At 37.2% G+C, this 20,506-nt stretch overlaps 1 protein-coding gene across 2 annotated transcripts in view; it reads left to right on the top strand.

The window, feature by feature from the left end:
• The window catches only part of TRHDE (thyrotropin releasing hormone degrading enzyme), a 371,263-nt gene that overhangs the window by 179,880 nt on the left and 170,877 nt on the right, over positions 1-20,506 (top strand). For both annotated transcript variants that reach the window (XM_032420460.1, XM_032420459.1), the window contains exons 4-5: positions 12,121-12,275; positions 15,275-15,388. In XM_032420460.1, coding sequence (XP_032276351.1) covers positions 12,121-12,275; positions 15,275-15,388 — 269 coding nt within the window. The remainder of the gene's footprint in view (positions 1-12,120; positions 12,276-15,274; positions 15,389-20,506) is intronic.

Raw genomic sequence — 20,506 nt, 5'->3', positions numbered from 1 at the left:
AATGATATTGAATGGTAAGCTAGTATTACTTGAAAGCACTAATATTTAATTAATTAATATTTAACTATAGGAGTGTATAATAGCCATGCTTTATAAATTCACATGAATTTACTGAAGATACTCATAGACATTGTCTACTCTTGCCTCCTTTTTGGGTGGTACACTGCTCCTGAATGATGTGATGTCACACTGTTCTGGTTTTTTCCCCCCACTCTTATGACAGTGCCTGTTAATACCCTTTATGTGTCCTGCTCCATTTCCCCCTTCCTCTGCCTGTCTTTTAAATCTCAGTGCTCCTCAGAGATCTTTTTGGTCCTCTTCTATGCTCTGTATCAGTCACAGTCTAGTGTATACATGTTGATGACTTTTTAAATCTGTTCCCCCAGCCCAGATCTCTCCCCAACACATAAGACCTCTGTATTCAGCCTCTCTTACTAGATCTCTCTCTTTGGATGTTCCAGAGGCACCTCAGACTCAGCATGTCCCAAACAGGATTTGTCACTATATTCTTCAGACACATTGATTTAGTTTTTATTTACTGAAAGTACCATATTCTCTCTTACTTGTTTGCACATACCCTTAACCTGAAATATACTTTCCCTCCAGATAATTCCTTTTTACTCAATAAATCTCATAACTGACTTTCTCCAGATAGCCTTTCCCCATTCTTATGTTAAGATTTGGGACCTCTTTTACATAGTAGTAATGATAATAATATAGTAATGCTGTAGTAATAGAGTATATAAAATAGCAATATATTATAATATATAATATTAATACATATTATGTAGTATATATAGTAATATGGCATATTTGTCAATACAGTAATAATGATAAAGGTAATGATGATGATGAGAGTGATGCTCTGTTAGTTTCTTATTGATGGTGTAACAAATTGCCACATCCTTAGTGGCTTAAAACAACACAAATTTGTTATCTTATAGTTCTGTACATTGGCAATTTGACACTGCTTTCACTAAAGGCTTGGGGGTGGGGAATCTCTAAACTTTCTCACCTTCTCTAATTTCTAGAGGCTGCCTGCATTCCTTGGCTCATGACCCCTTTCCATCTTCAAAGCCAGTAGTGACCTCTACAGTCTTTCTCACGTTGCTTCACTCTGACACCAACTCTTGTGGCTCCTGCTTTCACTTTTCAGGACCCTTGTGATGATATTGGGTGCACTTGATAATCTGGGTTGCTCTTCCATCTTAAGGTCCACTGATTAGCAACCTTAATTTCATTTGCGCCTTCGTTTCTCTTTGCCAAGTTACGTAATATATTCACAGGTTCTGACAACAAGGCCATGGACATCTTTGGAAGTGCATTTTGTTGTCTACCATTATATCTAACAGCTATTGAGAACTTACCACTCGCTAGGTGCAGTTCTAAGCACCTCACGTGTATGAGCTCATATAGTTGTTAAGAATGGTGTGGGGGCTGAGAGTTTTACCTTACCCCATTTACAAGCTTGACAAGTCAGCCTGGCATTGTTTCAGGAATGCTTGCAGAAGACACGAAATTCCTGGGTTAGAGAGAAAATCTTGACGGCTCTAGCTACAACAGTAGCCAGAGATTCAGTATTTTTTGTGCCAGTTCCCTGAGCCCCAGTTCCCAAGAGCAATGCAAGGAGGGCCAGGTGATACCTCCATATACAGTGGATTATATTACAGGTGAGGAACCTGAGCCTACAGAACCTGATTCTTTTATAAATGATGGTATCTCTGCCTGTCCTTTCTGTGGAGAGGACACGATCTCTATTTTTGCTATACAAATATTCTTAAAAAGACAGCCTGGAACAAAATGCAGTCAGTATCTGTGCTCATAAGACATACAGAAATGTGAGAGACCCTTGAGAATTGTGTTCCAACAATAGCCCTCGCAGTAACCCTGTGAGATAGTTGCAATTATAATCATCTCCATTTTACAGGTAAAGAAAATGAGGGACAGAAATGATAAGTAACATGCCTCATTAAGTAGCAGAATTGAGTTTGAACCTAGGCTGCCTGGCTTCAGAGCCCATGTTCTTAATCTCCGCTCTGTGTTGCATCCATTATACCAGGTATTCATCGTAGCATATTGTCTGTACTGCAGTTTCCTGCATGTTTGTCTATAATGTCTCTACTTTTTAACTTGACTGTATCCCCCATTGGGGCTTAATGGGATTTCATCTTTATTGTTCAAGGTTTATATCCAGTGTCCAGATCAGTCTGGCCCGTACTAGGTAATGAGTCGGTATTTTAGGAATAAATGAAAATGCATCATAAATGAAACCTTAATAGAGAGCAACCTTTACTTTCAACCTACATTCTCTTAGGTAACAGCAAGTCTTTGTTATATAACAAGTATTAGTCAATTTGGCCTGTTACCAACCGATGAAGATCGGGGTCATTCAGTGTGTGTTCAATGTTTATGCCTAATCATGCCCATTAAAGCAGAGACCATGAGTTTGGAAAGTGCTTGGAGAAGATGCAAAATATGATGATGGAAATTGAAGTAGAGCTAATTTAAAAAATTAAATGGGTGAGAAAATGACAAATATTCCTTGTGCATATAGGATAAGTCCTTTGGCATAGAAATTCTTTTTCAAGGGAAAAGGAAATTAGGCAACACATGAAACACATTCCTCCTTTGCAACTGACAGTAATCAGTAAGTGTCAAAAAAAGTGATTGCAGAAATGAAAAAAAAAAAATCTTTTGAATATGTGGCAGGAGGATCAGCAAAAACACAGACTGCGTATTATGGCCTAATGCTTCTTTGGGAGAATGCTAGGAATTTGAGAACTTAAATGCTAAGCTTGTGAATACAAGTGGTACTGATGAAAATTCTGTTATAGGCCAAAAGGTGTAGCTGAAACTAGCCTTTTTTTGATAGAAAGACGTCCCAATAGAAAGTCCATCAGGAGAAAGTGTGTTTTGTTTTAAGCTTTGAAAGACTGATTCACTCTTAAATTTGGTGGAAGTGTACCCAGGGAGGGGCAAAGCTTCAACTCCTCTTTGTCAAATGAACTTAAAAACAGCTGTTTAGAACCTAACCAGTTTGTGAGTAAAAAAACAAATAACAAAACAAAACTTCAGAATTTGCACTTGGAAGGAAGAAAAAAAGTTGGTTCTCATTTTATAAATACCGGTAATAGGTAACTTCTGTGAATTTTATCTTGTTCATGTTACTATTTCAAATGCAACTTCTATTTCTACTAGCCACATATGGTAATTGTCAGGGCAAGTTTTATTTTTTATTCTTAAGCATAAATGCATACGTATATAGTATCTTGAGCAAGCGCTGGTCATGGCATAATCAAAATATAACATTTGTTTTTACCTGCTATACCTTTAAAACTTACTCAGCATCCCTATATATGTCAATGTCCTATGATGTAGTCTCTTTTGTTTGCTCATTTGTAGGTATGGCTTTCCATCCTAGCATAAAACCTCAATTCAGAAATTAAGATGCCTGATGTAGCCTATCTTTGTTCAAAGATAAAATTCCTCCTCTTCTAAGCTAAAGCCTGTGATGCATTCAGTTCCCCAAGGTGGGGCTGAACTGGAAAGATCCCAACTAGTGATAGCATTGATTTATCATGTTTTGTACTTAAGACTAAGTGCTTTACGTGGACCATCTCATTTAATCTGCACGACAACCTGCAGGGAAGGTACCATTAATATCCCCATTTTATCCATGAGGAAATGGAAACTGGGAGAGATTGAGCCATGTGTTCCAAGTCCTCCGGCTAGGAAGCGTTGGACCTGGGTTTGGATCCCAGACGGTGTGGACTCCAAAGCTCCAACGTTTAACTGTTATGTTCGCTATCTTCTGCCAAGAAGGCCTAGGCAGCAAGAGTTGGAAAGAGAACTTGGGTTGTGTTGAGATACTGCTAGGGTAGAGCATGGAGGACAGTGTTGGGGGTACAATTTAAAGGGTGATATGAGGCAGGACACAGAAGGAAGAGTTAGGTCAGAAGTTGGTTTTTTGAGAGCAAGATGGATTTGGGTGGAAGGACCAGGGCAGAGTTCAGAATGGTTCTGTGAATCTGGAGGGAGTGCCTCTGAGTGCTCCTTGGTGGAGTTTAAAGAAGCAGCAGAATACTTCACATGGCAGAGAACCCTAGGCCTGCTGACCAGAATTGCAGAATTTAATGCTCTTTCTTAGATGAGTATTGGTAATGGTTATGTACCTGTCTGGCTTGTAAAACCAGCAAAACCAGTTGTAAGCTATATTCAGCACGAATGTCATCACAAGGAAAACTATTCATTTATTTTGCGATAAATTCTTGGACATCAGCCATGTTCTTGGCACTGTGCTAGACTCTAGAAATGCAGCGATTGAAATAAAAAATGACCTGCCTTTATGGAGGTAAAGTTCAGTTGGGTTGGGGTTTTAGCTTAGATACTATCCCCCCAGAGAGGCTTTTCCTGGTCACTCACTCTGACCAGGAAGTATCATCCCCACAACCCCATATTCTTTAACATCCCCTGTGTTATTTTCATTACAGTCCCAATCCTAATCTCTTATTGTTTTATTTATTTATCTGAGTATTTTTTGGCTCCTTACCTGTCCCCCTGAAACGGTCCTCTGGCCCCAAAGCTGGAATGTGAGCTCCATGGGAGCCAGGTCATTGTCAGACTCCTCTCCGGAGGCAGAGTAAGGACTCAACAGACTTTGTGAATGGCTGGATGAATGGAGAAAATATACTCACATACAGGGAAAATAAGAAAGATTAGTTACTCCCATGAGAAAGTCTTATGGATTTTTCCCTATTGTGAGACCAAAACTTCGAGGATTAATGTCTGGCATTTTAGATTTTCTGAGCAGAAAATCACACACCCAACCAGGGACCAATACTGTTCTGTAAGGAAAGAGCCACTTCCTCTGGTCATACTCCAGGCTTGGCACCAGCTCTGTCTTCTGCTCAGGTCTGGAGGGATTGGCCGCTGAGGTGATGCTCTTGAGTTGCAGGGGGTCAAACTTCTTTCTTTGGTATTTAACCTTTTATCTTCCAGGACTTTCTATCCTTGTTCAGGCTAAAGTTTGAAATCTGGGTCATTGTGACTTCTGATCTTACCCGGGACTCTCTTACTGCTCTCAGAATATTTAGATAAATAATGGATGGCAAATGCAAAATGAATTGACAAATTTCGGTATGGACAGTGGAAGGCAGAATTGGCTGGTGAAGAAATATTGCTGAGGAGAGCCAGGACTTTAGGAAGTCTGGCTTAGGCAAAAGGGAAAGTGTCAAGGGAGAGCAAGACAATGGACAAGTAGCTAGAGGTCATGTTTCAAATGATATCTCCTTTACTTTTACTCTTAGAACATGGAGTGTGAACTTGATATTGTGGCAGAAAGTATCTGAGATGAAGGACACTAGACTCTCACCTTAGAGCCAGGGCTTGGATGTGCCCAGCACTAGGGCCCATATATCTTATTCTAGATGACAACCGACAGTGATCTGTGAGCCCAGAGCCTGATCGCGGCATAGGGAGGACTGGTATCGCACACTTTTTTTGCTCGTGGTTATTTAATAATGTAGAGTACATTAGAGAGATATTTACAAAGTCATGCATCAGAACATTGCCACTCATACTGGAGACTATTTCGGTTTGTATGTATTATTAGACCCTGTTTGGTGATTCTTTGGACCTTTCCACATAGTTTCAGTGTTCCTCTTAGCATAGTGTTGTCAGGGTAGTAGGACATTTTTCATGGTGATTGACTACTTCAGAGTGCAAAAGAGGAAGTTGCAAGGTTATCTTTAGGTTTAAGCCAGATTAATGGGAGGGATCTATTCCAGAAGAAATCGTACACTGGGGAGCTATCAAATAAATGTCTACCACAAAGATGCTTCCATATTTTCTTCTGGAGCTCAAAGAGAGCTTCCAGGCATGTGGGAGGTGACAGATGACATTGGAGTGGGTAAGAACACTCAAAAAAAACTAGTAAAATGAGTTAAAAATAAAAAACAAACACACACAAAACAACTCACAGATGGAAATACTAGGAACTTTGATTTTCAAAAGTCAGGATGACGAAATAAAAACAAAACAAACAAGCAACAAAAATAAGATAGGCTAATCTCAGAAATGGAGGAGGAACATCGATACCCTGTTATGACAGGTCCTGATCAACAGACAGTATGATAATTCTCAGCAATATCAAACAAATGAGATTTTGTGATTTTAGTTAGCAAGAGCTGTTTTGACACAGTGTTAAAGGTAGAAGGCAAATTATAATGCATTGAAGGGATCAAGTAGAGAAAGTCAGGTTTTTATGTTAATGTATGTAATTACATTCACTAGAATTATACGAGTATTTGCTATCTGTCTATAGTTTTTAAAACTGTAGTAATTAATTGGAAACAGTATTATGCATAATTTTATCCAGGATTTTCTTTGAATTTCCAAGTAAATTAGATTCTGAAACATTGGAATTTTCTTCTGTTTTCAAGGCATATTAAAGAGAATGGTTGCACATTTTAATGGATGTAGCCTCATGACAAATTTATTTTTGCAAAAATTAAAATAACCTGATTCATTCTGAATAAATCTTAACAACTTCAAAGTTAAGCAAAAGAACATTTCAACTTACCAGCTTCATTGAGGTATAGTAAGTTCAGTAACTGCACACATTTAAAGTGTACAGTTTGATTTTTTAAGTTATGTATACACCCATGAAATCATCACCCTAATGAGCATATCCTTCACCCCTAAAATTTTCCTGTTGCAATCTTTTAACACCTCCCATTTTTGTCTCCAGGAGACCACTGATCTGCTTTTTGACACTGTAGGTTAGTTTGCATTTTCTAGAATTTCATATAAATGCATGATTCATACTGTACATATATATATATTCTTCCTTTTTAGCTATTCCAGGATTCAACTTTGCTACATGTATTGATAGTTCATTTCTTCTTATTGCTGAATAGAATTTTGTTGATATACCACATTCACCTGCTGATAGACATTTGATTTATTTCTAGTTTTTGGCTATTGGAAGTAAAACTGTTAAGAATATTTGTGTCTCAGTGTTTATACGGATATATGCTTCATGAAAGAATTCTTTTTTTTTTTTTAAGATTTATCTATTTATTTGAGAGAGAGAGAGTGCGTGAACAAGTGGGAGAAGGGGCAGAGGGAGAGAAACTGAAGCAGACTCCTCGTTGACTGGAGAGCCTGACTCAGGGCTCGATCCCACGACCCACGAGATCATGACCTGAGCCAAAATCACGAGTCAGACGCTCAACCACGCTGAGCCACACAGGTGCCCCAAAAGTATTCTTAAAATATAAAACTATATAAATATAAAAATATTAAGAGTCTTTAAGTTATAAAGGCATAGAGCAGAGAAGCCCAGTTAAAATATCTCTCAGTAGTTGTTAGAACAAAATCCAAGTTTCGTTGGTATTTTGTTACAAGGTTATTATGTGGATAGTAGCATAATCTAATTTTTCTAGTTCCACTTTTTCCCCCTTCTGCTATCCATAGACATGGTTCCCTATATCTATTATAAAACCTTTCTGTGTCTGAGAAGCTGTCTCCTATTACTGATGCTTCTGTGCTTTACTCTGTTCTCCATCACTTTTTACTGAGTCTAGCTCCATTTGCTCAAGAGTTCTTGTGTGGTGGATGTTTAGCCTTATTACCCAGGCCTGACTTCTGTGCTCTCGGAAGTCTGGAAACCAGTAGGTTTAGGTCACCATTAGTGGTTTCTTTGGCACCAACCTTTAACTGACCCCTCGCTGTACTGCTCATGCTGCTAGTTCGGCTTTTGCTGTCTGATGACAGCCGCCTAAGTGTACCTTCCCATTTATTACAAATTCCTAGAGTCTCCATCTGGCTCAAGTCAGGAATCTTCTCTCTCGTGCCAGTTGAGCCAATCCAAATTCCAGTGTGTGGCCTGCTCTGCTCACTTACTTGTGGGGACCTGACTACTCTCAACTCTTGGAGAACTCCAGCATACAGAAGTGCCTCTGTTTACAACAGGCTTGGTTCCAAAGGATTGTTCCTAAGTTCACGTGTCCCTTCAAGTACATGATCCCAGAAGGGTTACTGCTGTTGCCATCTGATGGTGGCAGGCAGAGTTGGCACAGAGAGGGTCTGTTGCCTAGTTTGGTCATATTTAGGGAAGGTCTCAAATTAAAATCTTAAATAGAAGAATGTCTTCTTGTGATGTATTTGTAATTTGTTCTCCTTCAGCCACACTGACCTTCTTTCTGTTTGTCCAATATACTCATCTCATTTCCCATCTCATTTCTTCCTTAGGACCTTTGCATTTGTTGTCCCTTTTTAGAACACACTTCGACAAGTCTTTTTTTTTTTTTTTTAAAGATTTTATTTATTTATTTGAGAGAGAGAGAATGAGAGACAGAGAGCATGAGAGGGAGGAGGGTCAGAGGGAGAAGCAGACTCCCTGCCGAGCAGGGAGCCCGATGCGGGACTCGATCCCAAGACTCCAGGATCATGACCTGAGCCGAAGGCAGTCGCTTAACCAACTGAGCCACCCAGGCGCCCAACACTTCGACAAGTCTTTGGATAGCTGGCCTCAAACATTATTCATGCCTCAGGTGAAATGTGATTACTTTAGCAGACCTGCGTGGACCACACTGCACCAACCCCATCCGTCAATCACTGTCTTACTCTGTTGTATTTTCTTTGTAGAACTTATTGTTCACTGAATTTCTTTCATTCATTTACTATTTGCTGATTGATCTCCTCCTCCTGCACACACCCACATATGAATATAAGTGCCATTAGAACGGGGGGCAAGGAGAGCTCAAAGGACAGGACAATTCCTATATTGAGCAAAGGAGATGTTAAATAAATGCTTGTGTCAATGAATGCAGATAGTACCTCTGACTGCCTGTTGAAATCCTATTTGCTTTTGATGTCCAGCTCAAATAATAACTCTTTCAAGAACTTCTCCAGCCAGACGTTTTCTTTCTCTTTCCCAGCACTTTTTATTCTTTATTTCTTGTATTATGTTCTCATGTCCCCATTCTTAGATTAAAATGTAGTGGATATAGGGATCATATCAATTTATTTTATTATACATCTCAGACTTACGGACACAGGAAGTGATGAGAAGATGTTTGTTGAAATGATGAATACATGACAGTCAACCATATTATAAGACTGCTGACCATTTTATTCTTTTTCTTATTATGAAATATGTAAAGCATACAGAAAAGAAACAATAATATTATACATAATATCCATGTACCCATCACCTGCTTTAAAAAAATTAATATTAAAGACAGATTTGAAATCCCTTTTGTGACCATCTGTAGTACTGTGATTTATAAGAAATATCTATCTGGTCATCTGAATGACCAAATATGTATTTTTCATATATATTTGATATATATTTCTCAAATACTGGTGTTCTACATGGGTTTTTGCCTTAGAGCTTCCAAAACCCTTGGAATTTCCTAAGGGTTTGAGAGTCTGTGTTATGTTAATGTTAGTTAATGTTAGTGTCTTTGTTATGTTAATGAAGTGACTTTTGGGACACACCTAAGGGTAGGGGCAGATCTGATCGCTGTGGAGCCAGCCAATCATATGATTAGCGAGTTGGAACGTTCAGTCCTACCCTCTGGCTGCCTCCTCCTGGGAGGGGAAAAGGGCTAGAGATTGAGGTCCATTGTCAATGGCCAAGATTAAATCAATTATGTCTATGTAACAAAGTCTGTGTAAAAACCCCAAGGGATGGAGTTCAGAGAGCCTCCCTGGTAGTGAACAGAGAGATTTGGGGAGAATGGTGCACTCTAAGAGGGCGTGGAAGCTTCAAACCCTTTGTCAGTATCTTGCCCAAGGCATCGCTTCCATCAGGTTGTTCCTGAGTTACATCCTTTTGTAATAAACTGGTAATCTAGTAAGTAAAAATGTTTCTGAGTTCTGTGTACCTCTCTAGCAAATTAATCAAACCTAAGGAGGAGATCATGGGAACCTCTGATTTATAGCCAGTCAGTCAGAAGTACAGATAGCAACCCGGGCTTGTTACTGGCATCTTAAGTGGGGGTACAGGACGGTCTTGTAGGACTGAACCCTTAACTTGTGGAATCTGATGCTATCTCTAGGTAGATAGTGGCAGAACTGAGTTGAATTCTCATATTCTCCAGTGTCCAAGAATTGCTTGGTGGTGTGGAAATCCTCCCCAACCCCATGCTGAAATGGGGTCCACGAACCTGAAAGACTGTCCCTCATCCCCTTTCTGCCCGTTCTGAACTGAAGCAATCATGATTCTGAATTTGGTGTTCATCATTCCTATACATGTGTGATTGCATGTGCATTTTACCGCTACTATCTGTCTGGGTATCTGTGTGCATGTGTGAGTGTCCATTTATAACATATGGTATTATTCTGCTTATTTTAAGTAGTATATGGTAGGGGTCATTTTACATCTTACTTGTTCCGTCAACATTATGTTTTTCAGATTATCCATATTGATTTATATAGTATAAGAATCTAGGGGTAAGATCGTGTATTTCAATTGCTGTGTAGTATTCCTTTATTTTAACTATTTTATAGTTTCTTTGCCCACTATCTTGGTGAAAGGCATTTGGTTTTCCCTTTTCACTCTTTTTTTTTTTTTTTTTTTAAGATTTTATTTATTTGAGAGAGGAGCATGAGCGGGAGAGCAGGGGGCAGAGGGAGAGGGAGAAGCAGGCTTCCCGCTGAGCAGGGAGCCCGATGCGGGGCTCGATCCCAGGACTCCGGGATCATGACCTGAGCTGAAGGCAGCCGCTTAGCCTTAACCAAAAGAGCGACGCAGGTGCCCCTCCCCTTTCACTCTTAAAAACAATACTATAGCAAACGTTCTCGTACCATTTTTTTCTTGGCATCCTAGGTGGGTACTCTGGGGTTATTGGGAAATGGAACTTTTGCGTCAGAGACTGAAAACATTACGTCATTGTGCTTAAGAGCAAGGCACTGGAATCAGGCTGCCTGGGTTCGAATCCTAACTCTGCCACTTCCTAGCTTTCCCAAGAAGCAACGAGCGGCAGCTGTGTACAGCCCTTGTGAACACACATGCGCTATCTCAACCCCTGGCATCATGCAGTCAGCTTGGCTTAGGTCCCTTTGGCTCCGGCGGATCCTGCTGGAGCCAGTCCCCAGCGGCCACTGCTTGCCCCTGGAGCCAGAACGTAGCAGGACTGTGGCTTCACATGCAATCGCTGCTTTGCATTTCTGTACCATTTCTGATCCACGAAGAAGTTTATTTTCAAGCCTGGAGATATTTTTTAGTTTTCCCTTTTAATATTTTATTTATCACTGCTATGTGTTTGGAGCCGAGGGAGTACATCAAAGCATGAACTTATTGTGTCACCTTAACCAGAAGTTGATAATACCTCTACAGCCTTTTAAAATAAGCACACATCTTAATATCATCTAATCATAGATTTTTGGAGGTGGAAGGGATTTTAGAGATAATGAAGGCCAATAACCTTATTTTATAGGTGAGGGAATTGTGGTCCTGAGAAATTAAGTGATTTACCGAGGTCATATATCTAGTTAATGGTGGAGGGCAGGACCAGAACCAAAGCCTGCGGGCTCCCTCAGTAGCCCTTATGCCAGTTTCCACTATTATAGTTTTGTCTCTAAGTTATATTTGCATGCAACATTTTATTTTTAACAGAACTCAAAAAATACAGGAGAATCTGTGCAGTTAGAAAAATGACACGTCATACTTTTAAACTGATATAGAAAATGTTTTCCCTCGAAAACATTTGAGGTAAAAGGAAGAGTACAGTATTCACTGCATTGAGCTGAATATGTTTTCATTAGAAAGCACAATGCCTTTGACTCTGTAGATTTCTGCTGCATTTGGTTTCCTTGACTTCCTGAAACTTATTAGGGTGGGCCCATCAATAATGGTGCCGATACTTCCAGCCTCCTCCAGCACCTGGTCTGAAAATGAACGGAGATGAATGGATATGGCCAGCGTGTACAGTGATAGCCTATATTTCTGCTGTCATGTAGAAATGGCAGGTAGTTTAATTTAGAAAAAAAAAAATTACTGAGAAAGAGCAAATATTCCTTTTCATTAGGATTTCTGGACTTTTTTAGGGTGTGAATATAGAATCCGGTATGTTTGTTAAAGCCTCTGGAATTGTTTTATCCTGTTTCTAGATCTTTTAGCTGTGCCTAAGCACCCGTACGCTGCTATGGAGAACTGGGGACTAAGTATTTTTGTGGAGCAAAGAATACTGCTGGATCCCAGTGTTTCATCTATTTCTTATTTACTGGATGTCACCATGGTCATTGTTCATGAGATATGTCACCAGGTATGAGAAAAAGGATTGGGTGTAAGTATAATTGCAAACTGTTGAGAATGCAGAATGATTTCAGATACTTAGATTAGGAGCTAAATTATTTTCCTCCCAATTAAGTTTTAATTATATAGAGAGTACTGTGTAGTTCTTTTTGGATGATATGTCATTTTTCTCAGATGACAGCACAAACAAAAGCAAACCCACTGATGATATTGAATAAACAACTGTCATTCAGTTTAGTTGAGGAGTGAGATGGCACTGCAGCCTCTTCAGAGACCCTATCCAGTCCCGGGTCCTTGTCAACCTTGCTTTATTTCCTTGTGATTATTGGTGTGTATATATGGTAAGTGCAATGATGGCAGTGATTTATTGCATTGCTGAAAGATGCAGCTGAGTTTTGTGTACGTGTCAAAATTTGCTTTTGCTGAAATCAATTTGTTATTCCCTTTTGCCCATCAGAGAGACACTTAGGAAGTCTTTCACTAACTCAGCCATAGACTCTTTGTTCTCCAGTGATTGATATTTTTTTGTCTTGGCATGTTTAGAAATTCATATGTAAATTAGCCAACTTTGTAGTGAAGCTGAGATAAAATTAATTTCATTTTGATTCTATGCATTTTCTTACAATGAGTGGAAGGTATTACAGAGATTTTGCAATGCTTACTTGAATCTTGATTCTAGTTATAAAAAAAAAGACAAAACTGAAAATAAATATTCATGCAAATGGAAAGCAATACCTGTCCTGGTGAGTATGGATAGCTTTAAGTTAAACCACTGGAAATCTCATTGTGATACTGTATGGCTTCTATTTGTTATAAACCCAAAACCTTTTTAAAAAGCTAGAAAAACTCAAGAAGGAACTATGTGGAAAATGCTGTCAGCCAAAGAAAGTGGAGTGCTAAATGCTAATACATGAATACTGACATAATGATAAATTGGTTCAGGCCATACGGCCATTTCCCTCAATGCCAGCCTTCTGCAAGTAAACCTGCATGATGTTTGTACCTGTCATGCTTGCCAGGTCAGGCATGTGTCTCTTGCCTCAGACGTAAGGGGATCCATTGCACAGATAATCAGGATTCCTCCACTGTGCTAAAGAGGATGTTTTCCAGTGAAACATAGTAATTCTTCAAGGCATAAGCAGTTTCCTTTTTGCAGATTCCTAAAAACAGGTTACTTGTATAGTTCTGTTGAAATAAGAGCACACTGATGATGTTATCTTTGTTCCTAGAACCGGGTTTCATTTGTTCCATATTATATGTTACTTTCTTGTTAGAACTTGGTAGTCCAGGCTACTAACCATGAGAAAAGGGTCCAGAAGCTGGGAGAAACAGAATTTCCACTCTCATTACCAAATTATTTTCTACATTACCCTCTCTCCCACCTAGGCATTGTCATGATTTTTAAGACAGGCTTTCAATTTAAAGGAGAAACATGCATTTTTGATTAAGAATAAAAATGATTTTAAATATCATTTATTTTATGGTCATCAACGTAGAGTTATCTCTTATTTGTATTTCAATCCTCTTGAGTAACTGATACTTTATTATTAATATTGAAACGCTCAGTCACTAAGCTCTTCACTGGAGCTCCTAAAGCTATACCTGATCTGATAGTGTCTGCCTTCTCCTTCCATTTCTTAAATATCTCATTCCCACTTAAGGTCTTCACACTAAGTGTTGCTTACATCTGCCTGGAATCTTGTTCCCAAGGTTTTCTCATGGCTGGCTCCTTCTTATCGTTAAAGTCTGAGCTCAAATGTCACCTGCTTAGAGAGAGCATTTTTGCTTTTGACAATCTAAAGTGGCTTTTTCCCCATTCCTATCACATTTTATTGGATCTGGAATTGTGTTGTTCATTTGCTTTTATGTTTTTTATTTTATATCTCACCTCATTGCCCTTGCCTCCACAATTAAGTGTCAGCTGCACAAGAAGGGACATTTCCTGACTTTTCATCATCACACACAAAGTCTTTAGGATCACTCTAGGCAATAATGTTTTTGTTTTTATTTTTAATGAAAAAAAGAATGTCTTTAACTTTTTGCCAAACTAAGCAAGAATGTCAGAGTGGGACATCATGATCTAATTAAAACACCAATTAACAATGACAACATTATTGGGACACCTTGGTGGCTTGGTTGGTTAAGCATCCAACTCTTGATTTCAGCTCAGGTCATGATCTCAGAGTCTTGAGATCGAGCCCTGTGTCCAGCTCCGTGCTGGGTGTGGAGACTGCTTAAGATTTGCTCTCTCCCTGTCCCTCTGCTCCCCCCCAACTAGCTTTCTCTCACTCCATCTCTCTCTCTCAAAAAAAAAAAAAAAAAGACATTATTTTTCATGAAGGGATTTTAGAGATTTATTTTTGGTCCAGGCCCTTATTATCACAAGATCATGGAGAGTCAGGTGTGGAGCATCATGAAAGCCTTCAGTTCCTTCAGTCAGCCAATGTCTTCTTTGAGTTGTCTGTGCTGTTGGAAGGCAATGCTTCCATACCTCCTGTGATGAGTAGCTCACCACTTGCGGCAGTACTTTCCATCTTTGGCCATCTCATTCTGTTAGAGGGTCTCCTATATTTTTAGCAGACATCTACCAATCCTGATTTCCATCCACTAGTTCTTATTTGTTCCTTGTAGGGCCACAAGACACAAGTGTCTTCCTCTTCTGTGTACCAGGTCTCCAAATATTTGAAAATAGCTGTAATCAGTTTTTTTCTCCTGAGTCCTTTCTTCTCCGGGTTAAATATTCTTTTTGTATTCCTTGGTCATTATATTTTTGTTCTTCCCTGAAAGCATTTATAAAAACAAAAACAAAAACAAAAACCTAGTGTCACCAAGTATTTGAACAAATCAATTGTCTAGCCATAATACATTTTAAGATCACAAAATCTGTTGGGGAATGAATTCCATTTATGATAGTCATAGTTTAATACATTTAATTTTAGATAAAATAATTCTGATTTTAGATAAAAAAAATTTGATTTTATCTGATGCTCATTCATTTTTCAATTGCAGTGGTTTGGTGACCTCGTGACTCCAGTATGGTGGGAAGATGTGTGGCTGAAGGAAGGTTTTGCTCACTACTTTGAATTTGTTGGCACGGACTACCTCTACCCTGGCTGGAACATGGTAGGTGCACTTTTTTTAGTTGTTTGGACTTCTAGTGAAAGGTTGGTCTCGTGTTACAGAGCTTATGTTATCATTAGAGGTGACTGAAAATGCCATCTGGAAAATCACATGTCCAATAAAGAAAAAGTAACCGAAATTTAAATTTAACTTAAATTTGAAGTATTCCAAAAAAGTTCTGTTTTATTTATTAGAACTGAATAGAGTTTGGTTGGTTGTAAATTGATTTCAAAATGGTATAGCTTTTCTTCTAGAAATATCTTAGATTGCTGCATTTGAGAACAAAGGAAAATTCTTTAAGATTGAGAAGGTAACAGTAATTCATAAGTAATATTTTGTGTATACAGTATTTCAATATATACAAAAATGAGACTTTAATATTTCTTCATTGTGACTAAAAATTAGCTAAAATATTTGCTTATTTATAAAATATATTATGGCTGTAGATGTACTCTAGGATCAAATGACTTAGTAAGATGTCATTAACTTCATGAGGAGTTATGCACGTGGTACCTGTACTCTAAGAATATATCTGTCTGTCTGAACCTGAAGTCGGATTTGTTGTCCCTTAAGCAGTGATGTTTCTAGAACATCCTAAAAGAAAAAGTGGAGGGAAGGTGTGGTTTTTATGTGTCTTTTAATATAAGGTTTTCATTTTATATATGTTTTTATTAATCAATAAGTGACTGTGTTATTATTAAATGAAACTCAGGGCATATGCTGTTTTGGAACTTGAATTTTAAGTGACTCTGTAAAAATTGCCAAATACTAACATTTGTCAGCTTCCAGACACTCATATCTCACCTGCGATATAGCATAGCAATAACATGTATTTATTTTGCACTGCTCTTTTTTGATGTTTAAAGTATTAATAGTAAGTGATTACCTAATTATCTGTTATAATCATGATTATGATTTGAAGAGTAAAACCAAGATGAAATATGAAGGTGTCTGTAAGTCATGAAATAACTTCTCTACCATCAATTCAGCCAACTTCTACTGCATAAAAAAATGTGATCTTACATATCTCACAGAGGAACCGTGATAACAGTAATATCAAATTGATATGTTTTCATTATGTTCATGCAGTGTTGTCCTCATTTTGTAAAAGCAACATGGGTCATTTCCTCAAACAATGAGATCCTTTTACTTAGCCCTCTGTATCTAGATGTGTCTGCATATATGACACGATTCTAAAAATCTTACTGAAACTGCTTTATCATAGCAGTGGAAATAAGTGAAAATGCCTTTAAAGAACTTTGAAGAAAAATCACCAATGCTGTACGATATTAATTATTTAAAGTATTCTTTTAACAAATGTGAAATTTTAAAACTGAAATGTTTAAGGATATTGAAAATATTCCCCAAATTCCCCAAAATATCTTTTGATTTTTAGATGACTTTCAACCAACTTTGTTTAAAATTTTCATTTAATTTTCATTATGCTGTGGATTATTACTGATTTATAATTTCATTATGTTTCAATATTAAAAAAATGACCTTATTACAAGTGACATGCTACTCATATAGGTAAGCTTTTTTTAAAGTTCATTCAGCTATCTATTGTAAAATCCCTTCTATTCATCATTATGAAAAATACATCTTGGATTAAAAAGTAATCAACAGAATTATACATGGGCTGGAAGCTGACAGCTTTTGATGGCGTTAGCATGGCAATATATCCCAAGTTTCAATGTCTTTATACTGGAATTTGTCTCTGAATGATTTTTTGTGTTCTTTCATCATTTTTATCAGTTAAGTTATAAATGTAGGCCTTCTGGAGAACATATTTATAAGATGTATTGAAAATGAACATAAAGTATAAATAATCCACCTGGGACTTTGTTCTTAGTAGAATACAGACCATGAACTGAAAGTATAAAAACCTTGAGGTGGTAAGATCCAAGATTTTATTTCTTATAAATCTGTATTTTATAATTAAGAAATGAGAATTAATGATGGTATAAGTACAGTGATATAGAAGGCTCACCTTATTAAACTAATAAATGAAAGAATAAACTCCATTATAATTAATTAGGCAATAGTGAGGATGTGCAGGTCTTATTATGATGTCTCTTTATGTTCGGATCATAAAGATTATAAATACATTCTGATCTCTGATTGCTTTTGCTTTGTAGTAGCTTTATTTAGTTGGTAGAGTACCTCAATATACTAAATTCAAAAAACCAATGAGAAGAAACTTTACAAATTGCTCCTCTATATATCATTAATATCTTCTTTGCAAACAAAATTTTAAGAATAAGTTAGCCCCACAGATAAGAGGATAATAAGTGACTTTAAGACTGTGCCAGCACTATTTTTCATAATGGCATCAGCAAGAGTGGAAGAAATACTAGAAAGAACAAGAGTGACGGCTGGGTCAGCAGTAACTCATACTATTATGATATTGCACAAAAGCTTATCTAGGAGTGCAAGGCTTGGGCTTTGCTAGAGCTTAGCCTAAAATAGAAAAATCAGAAGTCAGTCTTGTGTCAGGAGTAAAGAAATTCAGGAAGCTGACCTCTTTTGTCTCTAATCTCAAAAACAGTGCTTTTATCATTTTTACACACCAAGTCTCAAGCACGAAAATACAATTTCAGTTTTCTAGGGTGATTGCTATGACAAGCTACCTTCAATGGAATAGCAGTAAAGAAGCCCAGAATTACATAATATTGCCAAGGAAGTTCTTGTTCTGATTTAGGCCAGTAAATTTGCTTAGTCTGCTTAGTTAGTAAAATCTTAGATTTTGTGTGTGTGTGTGTGTGTTCAGAGCCAGTTTCTGATACAGAAGTAATCAGTTTTTATATTAGAAATACTACATGGAATAAAAACTGTTATGATAGTTTTGTTCCCAACAAACTAATCAAGTTTACCATTTTATAGATATGGGCCTTTACAGGTAGTATGATGTAAGGTCAGGGGAATGGATTGGAAAGAAGAAATTCAGCTTCCAGGAAAGGTGTTTTCACTTCTCTGATTGTTTCTTATCATTTGAAAAATGGGGCCAATTGTCCTGACTTATCAAGCTCACAGAATTTTTGTGAAGATAAAATAACTTGCAAGGTCTTTGAAATGTATGAGCCACTATACAAATGTGAGTAGGCATCATGTACCTGGAAAATAAATGCTCCATTAGAAAGGTGCATTGATTTTATGTATAGATGCCCTACCATTTCCAAGCCCAGTCATCTGTTTTGACACCCTAGATTTATAACAATTATGTATAGATTACAAAATAATTTTTATAATCTTTTTAACTAGACTCAGTCTCACCAAATCAATTCTTATCTATACTGGCAATGTGGTTTATTCTATAGGAATATAAGCCTTATATAATGTTTCATTCATCAAACAGAAGTGTCAAGATCATCAGAAGCAGCTTCTTCAGCTCAGGGCTAAGGATATATTTCAGGGGCATGTAGTCCTTTTGCTTGACACTATTTCATCAAAGTTGGCTGTTATTGACAACGTTATTGGATGAATCAGGTTACAATATGATATTGATGGCAGTCGTATTAAATCTCACTGTGTTCCCTGGAAGGGAAGAAAAAAAAAGGGAAGACTCACTCAACACAGTTACTATTCTTCAATAATTCTTGATCATTTTAATTTGAAAAAGTCTATAATAAAAGAGTTTTAGTACAAGAAAAGGATGCATGGTTAAATGCTACTCTGAAGAATTCCTTATTTTATAGACCTGGTGCTGATGCAGGCAAAATCATATCTCCTCTGCGCATTGCATAGGTTTTCATTATAGTTTGTATCTATATTGTAGGCATGTCCTTTAGTTTCCTGAATATAGCATTGTAAGGACGTGCTGCTATAATGAGAATTATTAAACGTGAGTGTATGTTCTTTTGTTAAATGAATTGGGATTCTCTGGAGCTTCACACAGCAGTAACTTTGTATGCTGATAAAGTCTGCAGACTGGGAATTCTCCCTAAATTTTTATGAGGACACATACCTGGGCATAAAGATAATATTAATGGAGAATCATGCAACTAAACTTCATTATGCTAAATACTTAAGATATCTTAAAGTGTATTGCCCAAAACCTTGAAAAAATGTTCTCAGTTGTCTCTATCATGGATAGGACTAAAATAGTAAAAATGAATCCTGCCATTAGATTTAGTATCATTTTAATGTGCTCCAACAAAAATTGCCTGCTTAAGTTAACAGGCATTGCAATAAAATTATCTTTACTTTTTAAATTATTTTATTTTTACTCAAAAAGAAGTTGAGAAAATCATTGATGAACTGAAATATAGTTGATTGAGTTCAGTGTGTTTTTTTCAGTTTAAATGTAAAGATATACTGCTTCAGCATTCCAAATAATAATATACACTCCGCTATTGAGAGGCGGAATAGAAAGGTAGAGAGAAAACAGCTTGGTTTTTGTTAATATTTTACTTGTTCAGCTCTTCATTTCTCAAATACATACTTGACTTAATGTCTGTAGGGAAAAATGCTTTTGCGTGCTTTTCAAAATTAGTTAATAAACGTTTTAATAATAGTTGGTATATTGATACTATTGTCTATACTTCATCAGTATCAAAATATATTTGCTCAGTAGGACTATAGGGTCACAGACAGATCATGTGGAAATTAAATATTTATTTTAGAATCTTACTTCATAAATACTGAGTACCAAATAAATGTGTGTTTGTATATTCATGATTTTCCATGTAGTTGTGTTTGTCTATTATGATCAAAATCCACATTATAATAATCTTTCTACTCCTGAGAAGTCAGTAAATTAGAAGATCCAATTGTTTTCAACTGGTCAATGATATATATATTTTTTCAAATGACTAACACATACCGAATATGAAAAATTTAAAGGCTTCTTGTGACTAGTTCCACAGGGTTATGGTCTTTTTGATCCTGTTCAGTAGCTTAGCAGTGACATTTACATTGAAAGACTAGAAGGAAGGTGGAAGGAGTGTCTACCTGGGTCTCTTGGGGAACCACAGCCTTCAAAATAGACCTCTTCTCCTGCTTTCCCTTTACTCTTCCCTCCTTCCCCTTTCTGCAAGCAAGTTCCTTGCTGAAAACATAGATTTTTTTATTTTAAAGAATAGAAAAAATTTTTTTCCTTAATTCAGTGGAACTGGTGAGTTG

The sequence above is a fragment of the Phoca vitulina genome, unplaced genomic scaffold, assembly GCF_004348235.1.
Source record: "Phoca vitulina isolate PV1807 unplaced genomic scaffold, GSC_HSeal_1.0 scaffold23, whole genome shotgun sequence".
Taxonomy (NCBI): domain Eukaryota; kingdom Metazoa; phylum Chordata; class Mammalia; order Carnivora; family Phocidae; genus Phoca; species Phoca vitulina.
Note: the sequence above shows the minus strand (reverse complement) of the source record. Positions and strands in the feature narration are given on the sequence as shown.